The sequence below is a fragment of the Arctopsyche grandis genome, chromosome 11, assembly GCF_051622035.1.
Source record: "Arctopsyche grandis isolate Sample6627 chromosome 11, ASM5162203v2, whole genome shotgun sequence".
NCBI classification, from domain to species: Eukaryota; Metazoa; Arthropoda; class Insecta; order Trichoptera; family Hydropsychidae; genus Arctopsyche; species Arctopsyche grandis.
In genome coordinates this window covers 4587836-4607944 of record NC_135365.1, presented here as the reverse complement: position 1 = coordinate 4607944, position 20109 = coordinate 4587836, and the positions used below count along the sequence as shown (strand labels likewise).

The window sequence follows — 20109 nt, the reverse complement described above, 5'->3', positions numbered from 1 at the left end:
CTGAGTTCTGAGGTCTGATCGATTCTGAGTTCGAATCAGTCAAAATCTCGACTTCAAATTTTTGCAAGATCACAAAACCTCATCTTTTGTTACTACGTACATAGATAAAGTAAAAATGCTTAAACAAACAAAAATATAGAAAAAATTAAAATGTAAGAAAAGAAGAATTATGAAAATAAATAATTAAATAAGTTCAACTATGCGTAAATTGGAAACAAAACTTCATACATGTCAAATTTCTTACATGTCAATATTAAACCGTCAATTTATACTAATTGACCTTTTATAACAATTTCAGGGCAGATGTGAGGGATTCCGGGCCCTGGGAAAAATAATTCCGGCCCCATATTTTTAATATGCCAAAAATCTATCAGAACTATTAGAAAAATACAAACATATACATATGTTGGTTGCTACTTTTTTAAATAATTGAATAAGAAATTATGATATAACAGCCCCCCCCCCCCTCTCGTCAGCCCTGACCAAAAGTATTTAAAGTTACTGACCAATTAAATACAGACCAAAATATTCTACCATATTCCATGAATGTGAATGAATGTATTCATTTGTTTGCTACTTACAAGGCTAGCGTTGCATCAGAAATGTCTGTTGAGATTTTTGATCATTGAGTCTTAGATTGTTGTGGCGAGTGATCGTCATCGGCAAACATGCTGAAAATCCAAAAAATCAGGAAGACGTCCCTTATTAGTTTTGTCTTGGATATAATAATCTTTGCACCATCAGGTGATTTAAAAATCAATTTGATCACATACTTATAATTAAAAATGCCAAATCCACAGAATCCATTTTTATACGTTATTGTTTATATGTAGATAAAAATGTTATATTTTAACAAATATATTTGAAAAATGATTTCATTCAATACAGTTTCACTACCGTAATTAATAAATTGATTTTCGATCAGTCTTTGAATTTCAAATAAACATACATGTATGTATTTTGAATTTTTTGTATATCGATGGCTTAGAATTTAAGTTTAAAATATACAAATGGAGATACAATATCTGTGTATATTTTAGATAAAAATTAAAAAATGGACATACAGTATCTGTGCACCAAACCATCGATACATATTTATAAAGTGTGAATTAGAATTTGATACACAATTTTATTTGTGTATCAAATAAAAATATTGTTTATCAAATAAAAATACTTGTATATATGTGTTCTGCGATTCTTTCTTAAAATATTAAAGGTAATTTAAAAATAAAATTGATAAATTTAATATTCACGATAGTCACAAATTTATGACTTCGTTTTTTTCTCGAAAATATGATTTTCATTTCATACATACATATTTTTTTTAACTAAACAATTCAGCCCTTACTTCGTTGTTTGGTTTTATATATTATTTATTTAATAAAATTTATATATTATTTAATTGTAAAACTGTTGTAACAGTTTTAAGAATATACTTGAATCTCAGAATTTTCGGTTTCAAAAAATCTGAAGATCTTTTCTCTCCATTTTGTTGCAACTGCATTTATATTTATGAAAAAACTGAATGATGTCATAATCATACAGTCATACAATATAATTTAAAACATCAAAAGATTCTGAGCCATTTTTTTCAACTTTCAATCATCCGAGCAAAGCTGGGCAACTTCATTTGTAAATAAACGAAAATAACGTTCAAATCTACAGATCAAAAGACATTGACATCACTTAATAATTACGAAAATATAAATTTATTTTTTCCAAATAACACACATAAATGGATTGTAATGGCTGTATTCAATTATATGTATAAGTAGAAATACTCTCGTTGACAGCTATATTAAAAATGTGTGGCCTTTGAATCGTCAATGTCTGACTATCATTGGGATTTCCATTCAAAAATATATGTAATAATATTATTACAAAAATATGTATAAACAATACGATTCCTAAATTATTTCGCGTATTTTTCATAAAATAATATGAACTATTGATACTATTATTTTATTTTATTTTATTTTTAATTTTGGACCATTGTAGCTTTACAGGAATTCCTAATGCGCCACAATGGTCAAAAATATAACAGAAAAGAAACAAAATAATAACATTTGTTTATTTTTTATTTTTTTCTTATGTATTATTTTTCTTTTGTTTTCTTTTTTTATTTTTCATTTATCATGTTTTTCTGCCTTTGCATTTTTGCTTTTTATTTTATGTATTTTATTTTTTGTTTTTCTTTATCAAATGTAGGCCATTATGGCGCATTAGGTTCTTCCTGTAATGCCACAATGGTCCAAAACTAACTATAAATTAATAAATAATCATAAAAATAAAAAGCTATAAAATATAAACTTATTTTCTTTATAACCTTATAGTATGAACTTATAAACTTATCTTCTAAATAAAACCTTTTGCAGTGTTTCCAGTGACCACACACTTACGGACTAATGATCTAAATGACAAATTTGAAACTAGGTATTTGTAAATGAGATTCCAATTGATTTCCGTTTAAATACTTAATTGACAATGATTTTCAGCAATTCTCATAACTCAAGCCACATCAATCCAGTGTTGTTTAGAAATGTCAGACAAACGACAAGTGAATGCAGGTGAATGAGAGTACTCAGTTGTTCAAAGTATAACAAATCAAAAGCTATGGTAGACTATTTTATTAATGGTTTAATCACTTTTTTCATAAAACATAGTACACTCAGTTGGAAGTGTAATGATGGTGGTTGCATCCAATCAGTGGATCGATGCAACGGTATACCAAACTGCGTGGATAAGTCTGACGAGATTTTCGCTAACTGTCATAATATGAGGTACGTATGTATGTTTTATATGAGGATTAAACTGATTCCATCATCTCATTAGCAGTTCCAGTTCTGGCGATAGTTCTGGAACACTTGAATCAATCTATTCTCGTTCTTCCACATCTGCAATAGGGCTGATTTTCAGATTCCTTTCATTCGATAGAATAAAAAAGTCAAGTAGGTCAATATGAAGAGTAGAATAATGCAATTCTCATCTTCTCGAATGATAGATTGCACATCAGATGACGGGTAACCTTTTGATGTGCACAGATACAATTATTAAAATGGTAATTATCAAAATTGAGTTGGATCTTTCAGGCGAGTTTAATAAGGCAATATTCGATAAGTTCCGAATCTTGCCTTATTAAACTCGCCAGAAAGATCCAACTTAATTTTAATAATTGCATCTGTGCCCATCGAAAGGTTACTCGTTATCTGATGTGCAATCTATCATTCGAATAAACGAGAATTACGTTTAAAGCTGCCGTTTACGATCACGTAAACTTACGTTTGACGATCATCAAATTATTCATTTTTGTTAATTTAATAATATTTTTTTATCAGTAAATAAATCCTTTTTGATCAGTATTTTATTTAAATACTGATCAAAAAGGATTTTCTCTCAGTGAAATTATAAATTTTGACAGTTGGATGACAGCGCGTCGCCTCGCTGCTATCCATTCCCACTCTCCTCATGGTCCACACACCGTAATCTTCTTACTTCGCTTTCGATTTTTTCGTCTGACGAAATTTGGGTCCTTTTCCATACTCTTCCGATCGTTTTCAAACTTTGCCATTTTGCTAGGTTTCGTCATCAATATATGTGGAATCGAGTCCGCCATTACGATGGAGAAAAATAATCGTAATAGACACGTTTGAAAATACTGTGACAACAAATTTCATCATCTGTTCCCAAAAATATACAGTATTTGGTTTAAAAGAAACACATTTGATATCATGTTAAGCGCCATCACAAATAAGGGACAAAAGTAATAACGGAACTTGATCCAGAATATTTTTGAAAACAGATTCGGTAACTTTTATATGCCTCTTGTAGTTGATATATGTATGTTTATATTTTATTTAGATGCCAATCATATTTGTTTCAATGCTCTTACGGTGCATGTGTGAATGGTAATGCCAAATGCAATGGACTGAATGATTGTGCTGACGAATCAGACGAACTCCACAAAGATTGCAGGAAACCAACTGTCAACAGTTGCAGGTAACTTTTGATTTAACACAACGATGTACACAACAAATCAATATGCCCAAGATCCTATTTTGATTTTTTAGCAATAACCAATTCCAGTGCTCAGACAGGGAATGCATCGACAATGACTTGGTATGTGATGGTCGCGGAGACTGTGCAGATAATTCCGACGAAAGTCTGCAGCAGTGCTCGCATAACACTTGCCAATCTTACCTGTTCAGGTGTGCCTATGGTGCATGCGTTGATGGTGACTCTTTGTGCAATAGGGTTAGTAACCATAAAACATCTTTGTTCTAAGCTATTTAGAGTTAAGACACCCTTTTGATATTTTTCTGGGAATATTAGGAGTAATAGTTGGAAAAAAGCGAGTATTTTACTCTATATACTTGCACATGTAACTGAAATTTCCTTACGCAAAATATAAATAGCGTAGAGGTTATATAAATAGCTACGTCGAGGTTATGATTTGAACAAAACACTTTAATTGTTGGGCAACAAATTTCACCGATATACATATTGCTAAATTAGTGAATTCAAAACGTATATGTAAAAGTATTAAAGCTTGTCATATTAGTTTTGTATTAGAAGACAGTAAATTAGAATAACTTTACCTATATTTAATTGAGTTATGAATGTACGGCAGAATGCGGCGCCTGGATAGCTAGCTGTCATCGCTTTGTTTCGACAAAAGATTCCGATGTAATTTTTAACGAGTTCGTTAATGATTAAACTTATCTAGCTTTATGTCGGAAACATAAGCTTACTTCAATGTTCCCTCGAATGTCAGTAAAATTTCAAATAGTGGAAGTGGTTCAAATTCGGATCACGAATTATTGACTGGCAGGAATGCCCCTGAGCTAGCAGAGTGAAGTTAATTAATAGCTAGTCAAAACAGGTTAGATTTGTGATAAAGTTTCAGTGTCAAACAACTAAGGGATTCCATATTGAGACAACGAGTTGATACTTTTTAGTTTTCTCAAGTCTTTGAATTGGCTCAAGATTTGTGACAGTCGGCTTTAAAATTGGCTCTTTTGAATATTTTTGTAACAAGATTAGTAATTGAGAATTCCAGCTATGATTTTTTAAATTGATTTGAAGCCCTATATCAAGATTATAAGTCTATTGTATTTTATAAATTGAAATGATTTATGTATCTTTTTTAAGGTGATTGATTGTATAGACGGGTCAGATGAATTGCTTGACTTATGTATTGGTATAAATCCATTATACAAACCAGTGACTTCACCGAATATTATTACCACTACTTCTATTACAGAAGCAGTTCCTCAGTTAGTTGAAAATTCATTAAATACTATAAATACTACAAATTTAATAAATGTGTTTGAAATTGGAAAACAAACAATATTTTAAGGCAATCGTCGTGCATTTTACCAAACTATCCAAAAAAGGGCACTTACAAAGTAAATAGCAAAACGCTTTCTCCAGGCATTCGTGTGGATTATTCCACACTTCTGATTTATAAATGTGAAAATAATTATAATCCCACTCCAAGTAACGCCAGTTTTTGCGAAAACAATTACTGGGTCCCAGAAGTCCAGTGTGTCAGTAAGTTTGAATGTCATGTAGTCTTTACAAAACATTGATATTTTAAAAATTTAAAAACAATGTTTGATTTTCAGAGCAGTGCAAGCAGTTGAAGTCCTCTACTGTTGATTTCGAGTGTTCTTATCAGAGGAATGCTATTCCTTGTGATGGTCAAATGCTGAGTGGTACATTTGTTAGTTCCACGTGTAAGATACGTCATATGGAAACCAAATTGAATAAACTTCGACTTCTCAAGTGCATCGATGGAGAATGGAATTATAACACACCTCGGTGTGTTGCCGGTAAGATTTATTTGACTATCTGTAAATATACGCAAATTTAATACAAATATATATCATACACGTAAATATATATTTTACAATCTGTGTTAACTATGGTTCTTTCATCAACAAACTAGTTTATTCATACACGAACTATTCGTTATAGTTTAAGTGCTAACAGTCAAAACGTATCTTCAAATAGACTCGCAAACTGGTGTCGCATAAAACTTTTCACCGTTAAATGGTGAATCCTATGGAAACCACATTGCAATATTATATTGCATTTCAGTATAAGCACTCATACATAGAGAATGGGATAAACGATTGCGAATATTTAAACGTCTGTCCAATAGTTTGTGCATGAATAAACTACATAGTTCGTTTGTCACTTTGTTCTTTTGAGTATACTACAACTGGCCAGATTGGTTCGTGTGTCAAAAAACTAGTATATTCTTGAATGAACAATATCTACACTTGAACTGTGACAAATACACGTTCAATCAACAGAATTTGTAGTTTATATGTATTTGTTATTTTTTTTATTTGATTCTTTAATGTTGATTTCAGAATGTGGTTTTGAAAAATCAGAAGGAATGGGTATATCTATAGCAGGTTATAATGAAATTAAAGGTGGGTCACCATGGCACGTCGCTATTTATAGGAAAAGAGATGACTTTGATCATATTTGCGGAGGAACTATTATCACGAATAGACTTGTCGTCAGTGGTCAGTATTTCTTATGCTACATTAACATCATAGCAATGTAATGAAATTTTCACAAAACTTGACTGAAAAGTAGTGCGATACGGGTCGATTCAAAATATCAGACACCAGACGAGTTTTGTCAGCTACGAAGAGGTTATGATTTGACCAAAATACTTAAATAGCTGGGCAACGAATTTTAACGATACATTAATTTACCGAAAATATATTAGTAAATTATAATAAAAATAAATAAATAAATTATGAGACAATGCTTGTAATATTAAGTGAATATAAGATAATAGTAAATATAGTGCAATAGGAGCTTTAATAAGTTGTGAAGTGGAGGTAGAAAGCCGAGTTTGGGTAACTAGCTGTCATAGCGTCGATCCGACAAAAGATTCTGATGTAAATTTTAATGACTTCGTTAATAATTATTAATAGTACTTTCTAATACTAGTACGAGCTTTTAGCTCGCAATTTTACCGATTTAAAATTCAGCACACTTCCAATTAACCCTTTTAAACGAAAACAAAAAATAGTGTGGCCAGAAAACTATCCCAATAAACATGTTTCAATAGAAAATACTCAATATAAAATATTATTAACAGTGGGAAAAAATTCCAAGTGAAAATACGTACTTTTGACTTTTGATTTGAACTGGACGACAACTTAGAGAGATTTGAAAGCTCAAAAGTACTATAAATGAAAGATAAAATACCCAACTATAGATTCCAATATTCATTTTGAACAAGATATCGACAGATTTTGAGACATCGACCGAACAACACCAAGATATAGAAAAATCGCGCGATTTATGCATCAAACACATGTATCTCCGTATATCTCCGAATCTCGAGCCAATCAACATTTTTTTATTACCAAATTGGTGTTAACTGGGCACAGATCTATAAAAAAAGTCATATATCGTCTCTGAACCAAAAAAAACGTCATCATTTGTCGAACAGTGTAATTTTTTTAATTTAACCCCTCTAGCTTCATGCCAAAGACATTAGCTTACATTAATCAAAATAAACCCCCGTATGTCAGTAAATGTCAAAGCAATCTAAATATTAGAAGTGGTTCAAAATCAAAGAAAAATATTTGACAGGCAGGAACTAACCAAGTGAAGCTAATAAAAAGCTTGTAAAAAAAAAAGGTTTCGTTAAATTAAAATTTACTTCAATCAAAATTACATGTACATATAGCGGCCCATTGCTTCCACGACGATTCAGCAGGAACGATTCTAAACGAAACAAACTATGCAGTGGCAGCTGGAAAATATTATAGGAGTTGGAATAGTCCGTTGGATGAAAGTGCTCAAAAATCTTCGGTAAAGCTAATTTATGAGAAAAATTATTTTAAAAAGTATTTAATTTTAAATACAACACGCTGATTTCATGTAGTGCACAGATTTCCCGCATTTTCACACTTCAAAAGTATGGGGGACAAGATCAAAATCTGCAACAAGATATAGCTGTGCTGTTGTTGGAGAAGCTGTTGGCATTCACGGATTCATTACATCCAGTTTGCCTCGACTTAATATCGACCTCATTTCAAGAGGATCAAGTATCGCCTGGCAATCTTGGGAAGGTAAAATTAATACATATTCGTTATCTTTGCTGTTACTACATCAAATTATAAACTTGAAATTGTTTCAGGCTGTAGGTTGGGGTCTGACAAAGGAAGGTAATTTGAATTCAGCTTCTGAAAGCCTAATGGCCGTCACTATACGTGTGGTGGATGATGAAACTTGTAAGGCCAAAGTTCCATCCACATTTGTTCGATATTTGACTGCGGATAAGTTCTGTGCTGGTTGGCTTAACGGTTGGTACATATAGTTATAAAGCAGCGCTTTACACATGAAAGCCTGGAAGTTTATACTTCTATGGTTTATTTTTTGTTTGATTTTTAGGAACAGCACTTTGCAATGGGGACAGTGGTGGTGGCTTAGTTTTCAGTACCTATGAAAGAGGTACTACTCTGTGGTATCTTCGAGGCATAGTTAGTGTCAGCAATCCTGATGATACTGGAAACACCTGTCGAAACAACATGTATACTGTATTTACCAATGTATCCGTACACAAAGACTTTATCTCAGATTTGATGGAAACGTACTTGTAACATTAACACTAAGCATATGTGTATTATATCATCATCATCATCATCATCTACAGCTGCTCACCGTCGACTGCTGGATGAAGGATCCTGATGCGATCTTGATGATACTAGAACCACCTGTCGAAAAAACATGTACATATACTTTCTTTACTAATGTATTGAGATACAAAGACTTTATCTTGGATTTGATGTCAATTTACATATAAAATCTCGAAAGTATATATTTTTTTATGACCTGACTATATTTTATCTAATTTATAATATTAAATTCAAAATACAGAAATTTCAAGAAAAACAATGTTTTTATTCTTGACCTGATTGATAATAATGGAAAGAGTTGCCACCTTTGATTAATTTTTATTTTTTGAAATCTCTATCTTTATTATTATATACATATGTATATGCCAGGAAGGCCTAACAGGTAAACCCCAATGCGCCCTCCTGGCCAATTACAAACAATTCAGCAGTTTTATTACATATGTAAGTCGGTGAATTACGAGACAATGGAAACTCGAAATTAACGAGACATCTATGAATTTTAGCTTGTATATAAATTTTATTGTAAATTAATCATACTCAAATAATGGTGACATAGTTGGTAGGAATGTTTTTAGTCAATTTTAATCGAAGAACCATTTCAATATTGAAATCATAAAAATTAGCAAACTCTGATAGGAAACGATCGACATGGAGTCACAAATATTCTGACCAGCAACATAACAGATATACTCAGAATAAATTCTGCTCAATCGAGGTCAACTCACGGGATCGAACCCGGCACCTCTCGGTGCTAGGCAAAAGCCCAACCACCGAGCCATGCTGCTGGCTTTTGAAAAAGTATCCTCAAAACTTTGGTTGACAGGCTATTGGCTGAATGGACACTTGGCTGACGGACATTAGGCCGATGGACACTAGGCCAAACAGACATTCAGTCTATTGTTTGAGTTAATGGATTTTGACCAAAATGGATTTTGTTTTACTTACACATTTATATTCTACATGGATTTTAATCATATTTGGTGATGAACAACCGAAAGCTTAGCTTTTCTGAAAAAAATAAATGTCCAAGGAAGGGCGCAAAAAATAAAACTTACAAAAATAAAACATATTTAATAAAACAATATATATAGGTACATATGTAAAAATACAAAATAATGTAACAATACAAATAAATTGTTTCACCTTGATAATCTCAGAAGTTTAAGTCAATAATAATCAATTTATTATAAAATATGAAAATACTATTTAATTATGTTTCAAAAAACGTAAATAAACCAAAACTAATAACAGAAACTGAGAATAACAAATATAAATGTTTGATTTTTTTATAAATAAAATGTTTTGATTTCAACAACTAAGCCATTATATTTAAAAGTGGCGAAAGTCCAAAATAACCATTTCTATAAATTATTATTTTGAATAAAAATACCAATAATTTTATTATACTACCGCCATGTATGTTTTTACTACCGCCATCTATGTATAAAATTAATGACTACCGAAACGTCACCGAGATTAAAAATTTTCGAACTTGAAACTCTTCCTAAACGATATTTTATCTCTATCGTAATGGCGGAAGATCCATTTACTTATATTGATGACCAAAATGAGAAATATGGCAAAGTATGAAAACGATCGGATAAGAGGTAAATTGCCCTCTGCATTGTAATCGTAAGTGAAACGTAAAGGAGGTTTGTAAAAATTTACAATTCTTCTTTTGTAACACATGAAACATATTTATTATAATATTATTTTAAGAATTTGAAATTTTGTTTATTATTAAAATTATAGTGCATCAAAAATTTCAAAAGCGTTTCAATCATCAAATCATCACTTTATTATTAAGTTAGGAAAAACACCAATTGCGGCTTGAGTATTAATTAAAGCAATTAAAGAGTGAAATTATACCATACAATAAATTATTTATATACATATATATAAATAGTATTTAAAATTAACGTACATAAGACCAAACTAATATTCAATAGTTATTGCATGCCTGATACGTAGAATCTCATTCGATAATAAAATAGTAGTAAATAATTGTTAATGTTTAGGCCAAATAATTAGTATTAAAGAAGAAGAAATAGAGAAACGTATGAAACTAGGATGGAGTGCATTTGGACGGATGAATTTTGTTTTAAAATCGAAAATGCCAATCTGTCTGAAGAAAAAGATTTTCGATCATGCGTTTTGCCAGTGATGACGTATGGATGCAAAACTTGGACATTGAACGCCAATGCACTCAATGAAGTAAAGAACGCTGTATACTTGGCATAATGAGGAAAGATAGTGAGAAGTATGACAAGAGTAGTTAATATAGCGTATAGAGTAAAGAGATTAAAATGGCCATGGGCGGGCCACGTGGCTTGAAGAATGGATGACAGGTGGATAAAAGAAATACTAGAATGGTACCCAAGAGAATGCAAAAGGGAAGATCACAGGGAAGATGGATAGACGAAATAAGAAAAATGTGTGATGTCACATGAATGAGCTGCGCAAAACAGAGACGAGTGGAAGCGTGTCGGAGAGGCCTTCATCCAGCAGTCGATGGTGAGCAGCTATAGATGATGATGATGATGATGATATAATACACATATGATATGTGTTAATGTTACACGTACGATTCCATCAAATCTGAGATAAAGTCTTTATGTCTGAATACATTGGTAAAGGCAGTATACATGTCTTTTCGACAAGTGGTTCTAGTGTCATCAAGATCACTGACACTGACAATGCCTCGAAGATACCAACGAGTAGTACCTCTTTCATCGGCACTGAAAACTAAGCCACCACCACTGTCCCCACTACAAAGTGCTGTTCCTAGAAATCAAACAAAAAACATAAACAATAGAAGTATAAACTTCCAGGCTTTCATTTGTAAAACACTGTTTTAAAAATAAATATACCAACCATTGAGCCAACCAGCACAGAACTTATCCACAGTCAAATATCGAACAAATGTGGATGGAACTTTGGCCTTACAAGTTGCATAATCCACCACTGGTATATTGACGGCCATTAGGCTTTCAGAAGCTGAATTCACATCACCTTCTATTGTTAGACCCCAACCTACAGCCTGAAACAGTTTCGAGTTTATAATTTGATGTAGTCACAACAAAGATAACGAAAATGTATTAATTTTACCTTCCCAAGATTGCCAGGTGATACTTGAAGCTTTTGAAATGAGCTCGATATTAAGTCGAGGCAAACTGGATGCACCGAATCAGTGAACTTTAGCTGGGTCTTCAGTACTAATACGACAATATCTTGTTGCAGATTTTGATCATGTCCTCCATAAGATTCGGGTTTGAAAATATTTGAAAGCTTTGCACACCATAAACATACATATTATATAAGTATTTTGCTTGAAAATTTTCAAATCAATCAATATAATGCGAATACATAAAACTTTTCTGTGCTATTTTTTAAATTGACAATTAAAGATATTGTTTCAAATACTTTACCTCAGATTTTTGAGCAGTTTTGTCCAATGGGCTATCCCAACTCCTGAAATATTTTCCAGCTGCCACTGCATAATTTATTAAAGTTTCATTCATAATAGTTCCTGCTGCATCATCATGGAAGCAATGAGCCGCTGTATAAACATAAATTAATTAAGTTTAAATACAAACTTAATTTCTTATGTAGCACACCTAAGACTTACCACTGATAACAAGTATATTCGTGATAATAGTTCCTCCACAAATATGACCATAGATTTCACCTGTTTTCCTATAAATAGCCACTTGCCACGGTGATCCACCTTTAATTTCAGCAATTGAATTTATGGACAGACCCGTTCCTTTAGATTTTTCCAGACCACATTCTGAAATCAATCATTGATTCAAGTGATAACAAGTTTATGAAATAATAACGTATAAAAAACTTCTTCCGGTTGTATTATGTATTTTAACTGGTTAAAATATATTCCAACTAACCTGGTACCAACAGCAATTATAGTTGAAATGTATTTTAAGTTGTACATAATATATTTTTAATAGTTGGAATATATTCCGTCTAACCCATTAGTTAATTCACATGGTGAATTACATTCCAACTGGTTAAAATATATTACAAAAAAAGGTTAAAATATAAGTTGGTACCAGGCTAGATAGAGATGTTGGTAATCGCAAAATCGTTTAGTAAATTGAGTTGAAAAGTCATATTTTTGGTTTTAATACTTTCTTAGAGCGATCGTTATACGGTATACTTTTTTGTTATTCGGTATTATTTATAACGGTATTCTTTAGTGTTAGAAAGCATAAGCCAAGTTCAGATCTGAAAATCCCCTCTGAAGAGAGTCTGAAATGGCAGTCAGTAATAAAATATTTAGGAGTAACGTTCGATAAAAGAATGAGATGGGCACCTCACATTGAGGGAGCGAAATGCAGGGCGATGCGGGGTATATCCTCAATATACCCAATATTTAATCGCCATAGTTCTTTATAAAATCAAAATAAAATAAAATTATATCGCGCACTCCTATTATTATTATTAACCTACATATGCTTCACCTGTATGGAATAACGCCTCGAATACTAACTTTTCCAAGCTCCAAGTAATACAAAATAAATCTCTGAAAATTATTTATAATACAAACATATATACTAACTTGAAAAAACTGCATGACATATATAATATTCCATTTGTTACAGACATTACTAACAAACTAACCAGTAGATTCTATGACAGAATCACTAATAACCATATTAACACACTTGTGAAGAGTCTTGGTGATTACAACAAAATGTCTATACCCTTCAGGTATAACCACAGATTACCTAAACACAATCTGCTTTAGGTCATCGACTTTAGAGAGTCTTTAATTAATATTATGTATTAGGTGCATTATGATCATTTATAAGAATTGTAAAAAGGTTATTGAGCTCTTTTTCCTATTATCCTGTACATTAACATTAGAATAATATAATACTATTATTACTAACCAAATTAAATTAAAATTGTAAAACAGAAAATTATCAGTAGATCAGTAGCTATTAAAATAGATATAATATGTATTGTGACCATAATTTCGTAATAATAAAAAGCATTTAAAAATCAAATACGGTACTAATTACCTTTATTCGTAATACCTAGCAAATATAAACGCATTACTGAATTCTAAAGCATTTTTAAAAGCATAATAACTCTCAAAACTCAACTGTTTGTTATAACAAAACTGGGGCACATTGTTGAAAGTGTATTTGCGCTTGTAGAGACAAAATTTTCTAATTAAATTGTGTGAATACGAATGACCTAAAATGACCGTTGGTATATATTACAAATAAAATACACTTCCACTGTAACACATACATTATTTTCATATTATACGTTTAAAAGTAGGTAGTTAAAGGAAAATCTAACCAGCAACACACTTAGGTGTGGGGTAATCCCAATCGCCATTGATACACTTGAGAAGTCGAAGATTACTAGCGGTTTCTATATGTCGTGTTTTACAAGCAGATTTAACAACCGTACCACTCAGCATTTGACCATTACAAGGAATTGTATTCCCCTGATAAGAACACTCGAAGTCAACGGTAGAAGACACCAATGACTTACACTCCCCTGAAAATAAAACGATATTTAAAAATGTGCAAAATATCAATAAGTTACAAATTTTTTAATTGATTTCAAGCTCACTGATACACTGGACTTCTATATTCCAATTTCCGTTTAAGCAAAAAGCACTTTTATTCGGAGTAGGACTGTAATTCTTGTCGCATTCGTAAAACAAAAGCGTGAATTCATCCACACGAGTGCCTGGAAAAGGTGCTTTACCGTTAACTAAGTAAAGACCCTTTTCTGGATAATTTGGTAAAATGCACGACGATACCCTTAAAAAATCGTTTGTTTTCTAATTTCAAACAAATTTATTAAATTTATAGTATTCAATGAATATTTAACTTACCCAGGTGCTTCTGTAGTAGTAGTAGTAGTAGTAATAATATTAGGTGTAGTCACTGGTTTATATAATGGATTTATACCAATGCATACGTCAAGCACTTCATCTGACCCGTCTATACAATCAATCACCTAAAAAAAACATATATTATTTCAATTTATTATATATCATACAACAGATTTATAATTTACATTGAGGGCTTCACTTCAATTTAAAAAATCGTAATTCTGAATTATTAATCTTGTCACAAAAATATTCAAAAGAAACCATTTTTAATCAGAATGTCACAAATCTTGGGCTAGGGCTTGGGCTTAATTCAAAGGCTTGAGGAAACTTAAAAGTAGTAACTCGTTGTCTCAATACGGATCACTTAGTTTTTTGACAGTGAAACTTTATCACAAATCTAACCTTTTTTATAAGCCTCTTATCAACTTGCTGTCGATTTTTTCGTCTGACGAAATTTGGGTTCTTATCCACACTCTTCCGATCGTTTTCAAACTTTGCCATTTTGCTCGGTTTGTTCATCAATATATGTGGAAATCAAATCCGCCAGTACGGTGGTGAAAAATAATCGTAATAGTCACGTTTGAAAAATACTACATTATCATAAGCCCTTAAGTAATATATTTAAATACATTAGTTTAAGCCGGGATCATAATTTTGATTGAAATCCTAATCATTGAAATATTTTTTATTGGAATCCTAATCATGAAATCCCACACATTTTATATATGTATAGTTTATATTATCGTACATTTGTTATTGAAATAATGTTTAATTGCCTTTTTATTTTAATTTTTTTATATAGATACATATATTTTTACAAGCTTTTTATTAGCTTCACTCTATTAAGTTCAGGGATCCGATTTTGAACCACTTCCACTCTGTGATATTTTACTGACATACGACGGTAGCTAACATTGAAGTACTCTTATGTTTTGGACATGAAGTTTAGTCATTATCGAACTCATTAAAAATTACTTGGGAATCTTTTATCGAAACAAAATGATGACAGCTAGCTATCTAAACGCGGCATTCTGCCGTACATTCACAACTCAATTAAATAGTGGTGAAGTTATTCCAATTTACTGTCTCTAATACAGAATTAATCTATCAAGCTTTTATTACTTTCACATATACGTTTTTAATTCATTAATAGATTAAATATAACAATATATCGGTGAAATTTGTTACCCAACAATAATAGTGTTTTGGTCAAATCATAACCTCTACGTAGCTATTTATATAACCTCTACGCTATTTATATTTTGCGTAAGGAAACTTCAGTTACATGTGTGAGTATATAGAGTAAAATACTCGCTTTTTTCCAACTATTACTCCTAATATTCCCAGAAAAATATCAAAAGGGTGTCTTAACTCTAAATAGCTTAGAACAAAGATGTTTTATGGTTACTAACCCTATTGCACAAAGAATCACCATCAACGCATGCACCATAGGCACACCTGAACAGGTAAGATTGGCAAGTGTTATGCGAGCACTGCTGCAGACTTTCGTCGGAATTATCTGCACAGTCTCCGCGACCATCACATACCAAGTCATTGTCGATGCATTCCCTGTCTGAGCACTGGAATTGGTTATTGCTGAAAAATCAAAATAGGATCTTATGCATATTGATATATTGTGTACAGCGTTGTGATAAATAAAAAGTTACCTGCAACTGTTGACAGTTGGTTTCATGCAATCTTTGTGAAGTTCGTCTGATTCGTCAGCACAATCATTCACTCCGTTGCATTTGACATCACCGTCCACACATGCACCATAAGAGCATTGAAACAAATATGATTGGCATCTAAATAAAATATAAACATACATATATCAACCACGAGAGCCATATAAAAGTTTCCGAATCTATTCTCAAAATATTCTAGATCAAGTTCCGTTATTACTTTTGTCACTTTTTTGTGATGGCGTTTAACACGGATCAAATGTGTTTCTTTTAAGCCAAATTCTATATATTTTTGGGGAAAGATGATGAAAATTGTTGTTATGTTTTTAAAATAATATAAAAAAGAACCAAAAAAAAGGCTAATGGAAAAGACTAAATTTTCCCTGGCTCAAATAGGCTTAAGAAGTCCAATTTGAAGACAATGCACTTTGCATTTATGCAAATAAAATATTCATTTTATGTCAATACTGTTTTATCTACATATTATATAATCAACTGCATCTTTTAATGATAGACTGCATTGTTCAATTTAAAAATTTCAAATCGAAATCCAAAGAATAATTAAAGTCTAGATTTTAATTTCTACAGCTGATTGGAATTTAGCGGTGTGATTTGAAAACATTCTTGACATACATAATATGTAGCGTGGTCTAGTGGTGAATGTTGAATTATCTCGTACTTGATGTTACGAGTTCGATATCGATAACGAATTCGTTACGAGTTCGATAAGTCTCGCTATTGGCCAGACCTTGATTTGTCAAGGTCGATCGTTTCTTATCAGAATTTGCCAAATTTTTTCTGATTTTCATTGAAACGATTCCTGTAAAATTGGCGTTTCCTTCCCAATTTTCTGTTGCGAACATTTAGTTATTGTTATATCTTAGGTTTCGCCATAATGCTCACCATATATGTCTCTGTGGTTGCTTATCGAATATAAAATTCGTATTGTTACATGAAAGTTATTCATCGTTATTTATCGTATTAATACGATATTTGTAATATCTGACGATATCAGATATTGTTTAGATTTACATGTATCTATGTAATAATTATGTGGACCAGGAAGGCGCATTTGGGGTTTACTTGTTAAGCCTTCCTGGTATATTTGTATATATGTATGTAAAAATATGTATGTAAAATAAATAAATGTAAAAGTCCTATATTACAATTTAATATTAATAATTGTATCTATATTAATAATAATATTATTGTATCTAATTTAATATTAATAATTGTACAAATTGTTGCGTAGAGGTGGGTGGAGGATCCAAGTAAAATGCCAATGTCGTCTCACAGCATTTATTGATGATTAAGGAGATACACACACTGGCAGTGCTCAGTCCAGAATGACCTGATATCGCCTAAGTACCGCCTTATAAACGGTAGATCTCTCAGGACATCTTCGACGTCTAATGTGTTTGCCTATTGTTATAGTCACGTACTCGGATATGTATTCCCACGACATTCGGTCCCACGGTATGGGTCACTTCTTAGAACTCAACGGGAATGCGATCGAGTATCGCTATCGCCGCTAAGTGCAATAATTGCTTAGCCGACAGCTCTTAGTTTAGAGATAATCCTCGAAACCAATTATAACGGTCGCACGGTCAGGGATGCGCCTCGGCTTAATCCGATTGCAACTACTCGACAGCTCTTTTTAGTATACGTAACAATATGTATCAAATAAAGTTTACCAACCGACCACAATCATACTACATATTATTATTATACCTAATTGTTATACATTTTAATATTATATAAATTAATATATTTTTTTATTTCCAGAATCTAAAAGATTATTCTCGATATATAATATTTGCTAACATCATTGGAGGTATCACTATGCATATCTGTTACTGTTTAAGTGTATCTTCCAATTGTAATATATTTTGACAAGTTGGAATATATTCCATCTAACCTGGTATCAACTACCATTATAGTTGAAGTGTATTTTCAGTTGTAATATATGTATATCTTCTAACCCACGTTGATTCAAATGGCGAATTACATTCCAACTGGTCGAAATATGTATATTACAACTAAAAATACACTTCTACCATACATAAGTTGGTAAGAGGTTAGATAGTAAGATTAGATTTTCGTGAAAACACAAAATTTTCATACACACCTCATATTATGACAACTGCTGAAAATCTCGTCTGACTTATCCTGACAGTTAGGTTTTCCATCGCATAGATTCTCTAATTTGATGCAACTACCATCCTTACATTTCCATCTCAGTGAGCTATAATTTTAAAAAAATAGTATTAACAAGCTACTCAGTCTATTAAGTCTATTCAGACCAGCGTTGTTCAGGATGGTGAAAAGGTCTGTATTATAAATACATATATTTATGTAAGTGAAATCTTCAAAAGAAAAAGTAACCAATAAACAACTTTACTTATACTTTTAATTAAAAAATAAACAAATAACTTTAGAGATGAAATTTGACTTACCCACAATTTCTTGTCGTTTGCCTAGCATTTCTAAACAACACTGGATAGATTTCGCTTGTATTATGTAAATTATCTAGGTTGCTGAAAGTCATAAATTCGTGTATGGGACTTTTAAAATTAAACCGATCTTTTATCAAAGCATTTGAAATATACTAATTTGAAAAAATACATTGTAGATATTGAATGTTACCTAATTACAAAATCGGAATTATAACCTCTATTCCATAAATTTGTGGTCGCTGGGAGCACTGAAAAACAACGTATTTTTAACATCAATTTAATTTATGAATCATATGTAAAAACCATGAATATGATAAGATTCAAAATATTTAAATAATTTTATATCGACTATTATTTTTTATTGTATTGCTAGATAGTCAAGCTTGACCCGAAAAAGGTCAAAAATTTTACCAGATAATTGTATAAGTGACATATATGTAATTTTTAACGGCGAAATATAAATAGTTATAATACATTAGTTAACACTTTTTATTATTTTAAATAATATTACGCAATATTTAAAAAATAAAAACACGCAAAAATATCATTGCTGATTATTTAAAAAAAAAAATCATGCAAACCAAACTTATTTTTTAGGAAAGGACTTACATATTTGTTGAACAAGACTATTTTAAAATGCAATTAAATAAATTAAAATAAATAAGGAAATTTTGATTCATGATGGCATTCATTCAGGATTCGTAATTATTAATTTTTTTTTCTCCAATAATATACTAAATTTGTTACATATTTACAATACGAATGCAGTTCTAGTGTACATAAATGTTTCTTATATAGTAATAACCTACCCAATAAGGCTTTTATATAACCACATATATTTTGACACGTTTAAAATATACATGTACAAATTTCGATACACTCTTAGTCTCCGTTATAAAATTTGAATCATTTCAATTAAAATTATGACATAACAATTGGACAGAGAATGCAATTTAGACGATGTTGACGTTCTTTATACCTAGCATACAGACACTGGATTAGTTTTTTTAAATCACCTGCTGGCATAAGGGTCAATATCGCCAACACAACACTAATGAGGAAAAACCTTTTGATTTTATGAATGTTCGTCATGATAACGAGTCGCCACAAAAATCCAACACTCAATGATCGAAAACTATCTCGACGGACGGTTATGACCCAGCGCTGACCAGTACAAGTGTCAAAACAGTGATAAATATCTACATAAATTCAACCGTTGAAAAGTAGAAAAAAATGCTATTTTTATATAAAAAATTTTAATCAATATATTTGAAATTTAAGTAGTAAATTTAAATTCTTCCAATATATTAAATATTTTTTATTAGTTATTTCAATTATCTCTAATGCATGACGATTCAGGCGTTAGGCTGTTCCCAATTTCTGATAATTTGTTAAAATTTTTCCCGATTTCTTGCGGCGTGAAA

The 20109-nt window shown here is 31.4% G+C and overlaps 2 protein-coding genes across 2 annotated transcripts; one reads left to right on the top strand and one right to left on the bottom strand.

The window, feature by feature from the left end:
- Window positions 1-2484: 2484 nt before the first annotated feature.
- On the top strand, window positions 2485-8636 carry LOC143919251 (modular serine protease-like). Its single transcript, XM_077441463.1, has 12 exons — window positions 2485-2567; window positions 2664-2780; window positions 3859-3996; window positions 4068-4251; window positions 5149-5273; window positions 5357-5550; window positions 5625-5831; window positions 6378-6536; window positions 7721-7845; window positions 7953-8105; window positions 8174-8339; window positions 8428-8636. The coding sequence occupies exons 1-12, from the start codon at window positions 2485-2487 to the stop codon at window positions 8634-8636; spliced, it is 1860 nt and encodes a 619-aa protein (XP_077297589.1).
- A 2588-nt stretch (window positions 8637-11224) lies between these two features.
- On the bottom strand, window positions 11225-19806 carry LOC143919250 (modular serine protease-like). The gene is made up of 14 exons (XM_077441462.1): window positions 19702-19806; window positions 18876-18933; window positions 18686-18766; window positions 18358-18474; window positions 16215-16352; window positions 15960-16143; window positions 14548-14672; window positions 14280-14473; window positions 14001-14204; window positions 12301-12462; window positions 12101-12231; window positions 11781-11960; window positions 11547-11712; window positions 11225-11456 (listed from the first exon to the last, which is right to left on the bottom strand). Exons 1-14 carry the CDS (start codon window positions 19775-19777, stop codon window positions 11248-11250), a joined length of 2025 nt encoding a protein of 674 aa, XP_077297588.1. The 5' UTR covers window positions 19778-19806; the 3' UTR covers window positions 11225-11247.
- Between the last annotated feature and the right edge of the window lie 303 nt (window positions 19807-20109).

Bases quoted from the DNA above. Each gene is read 5' to 3' on its own strand.
- LOC143919251 (XM_077441463.1), top strand. From the start codon at position 2,485: ATGATTTTCAGCAATTCTCATAACTCAAGCCACATCAATCCAGTGTTG. The intron at 5,551-5,624 runs GTAAGTTTGAAT...TTTGATTTTCAG, and splicing joins CCCAGAAGTCCAGTGTGTCA to AGCAGTGCAAGCAGTTGAAG. The intron at 8,106-8,173 runs GTAAAATTAATA...AAATTGTTTCAG, and splicing joins CGCCTGGCAATCTTGGGAAG to GCTGTAGGTTGGGGTCTGAC.
- LOC143919250 (XM_077441462.1), bottom strand. From the start codon at position 19,777: ATGACGAACATTCATAAAATCAAAAGGTTTTTCCTCATTAGTGTTGTG. The intron at 11,961-12,100 runs GTAAAGTATTTG...TGGTGTGCAAAG, and splicing joins AAACTGCTCAAAAATCTGAG to CTTTCAAATATTTTCAAACC. The intron at 11,457-11,546 runs GTTGGTATATTT...TTTGATTTCTAG, and splicing joins CTGTGCTGGTTGGCTCAATG to GAACAGCACTTTGTAGTGGG.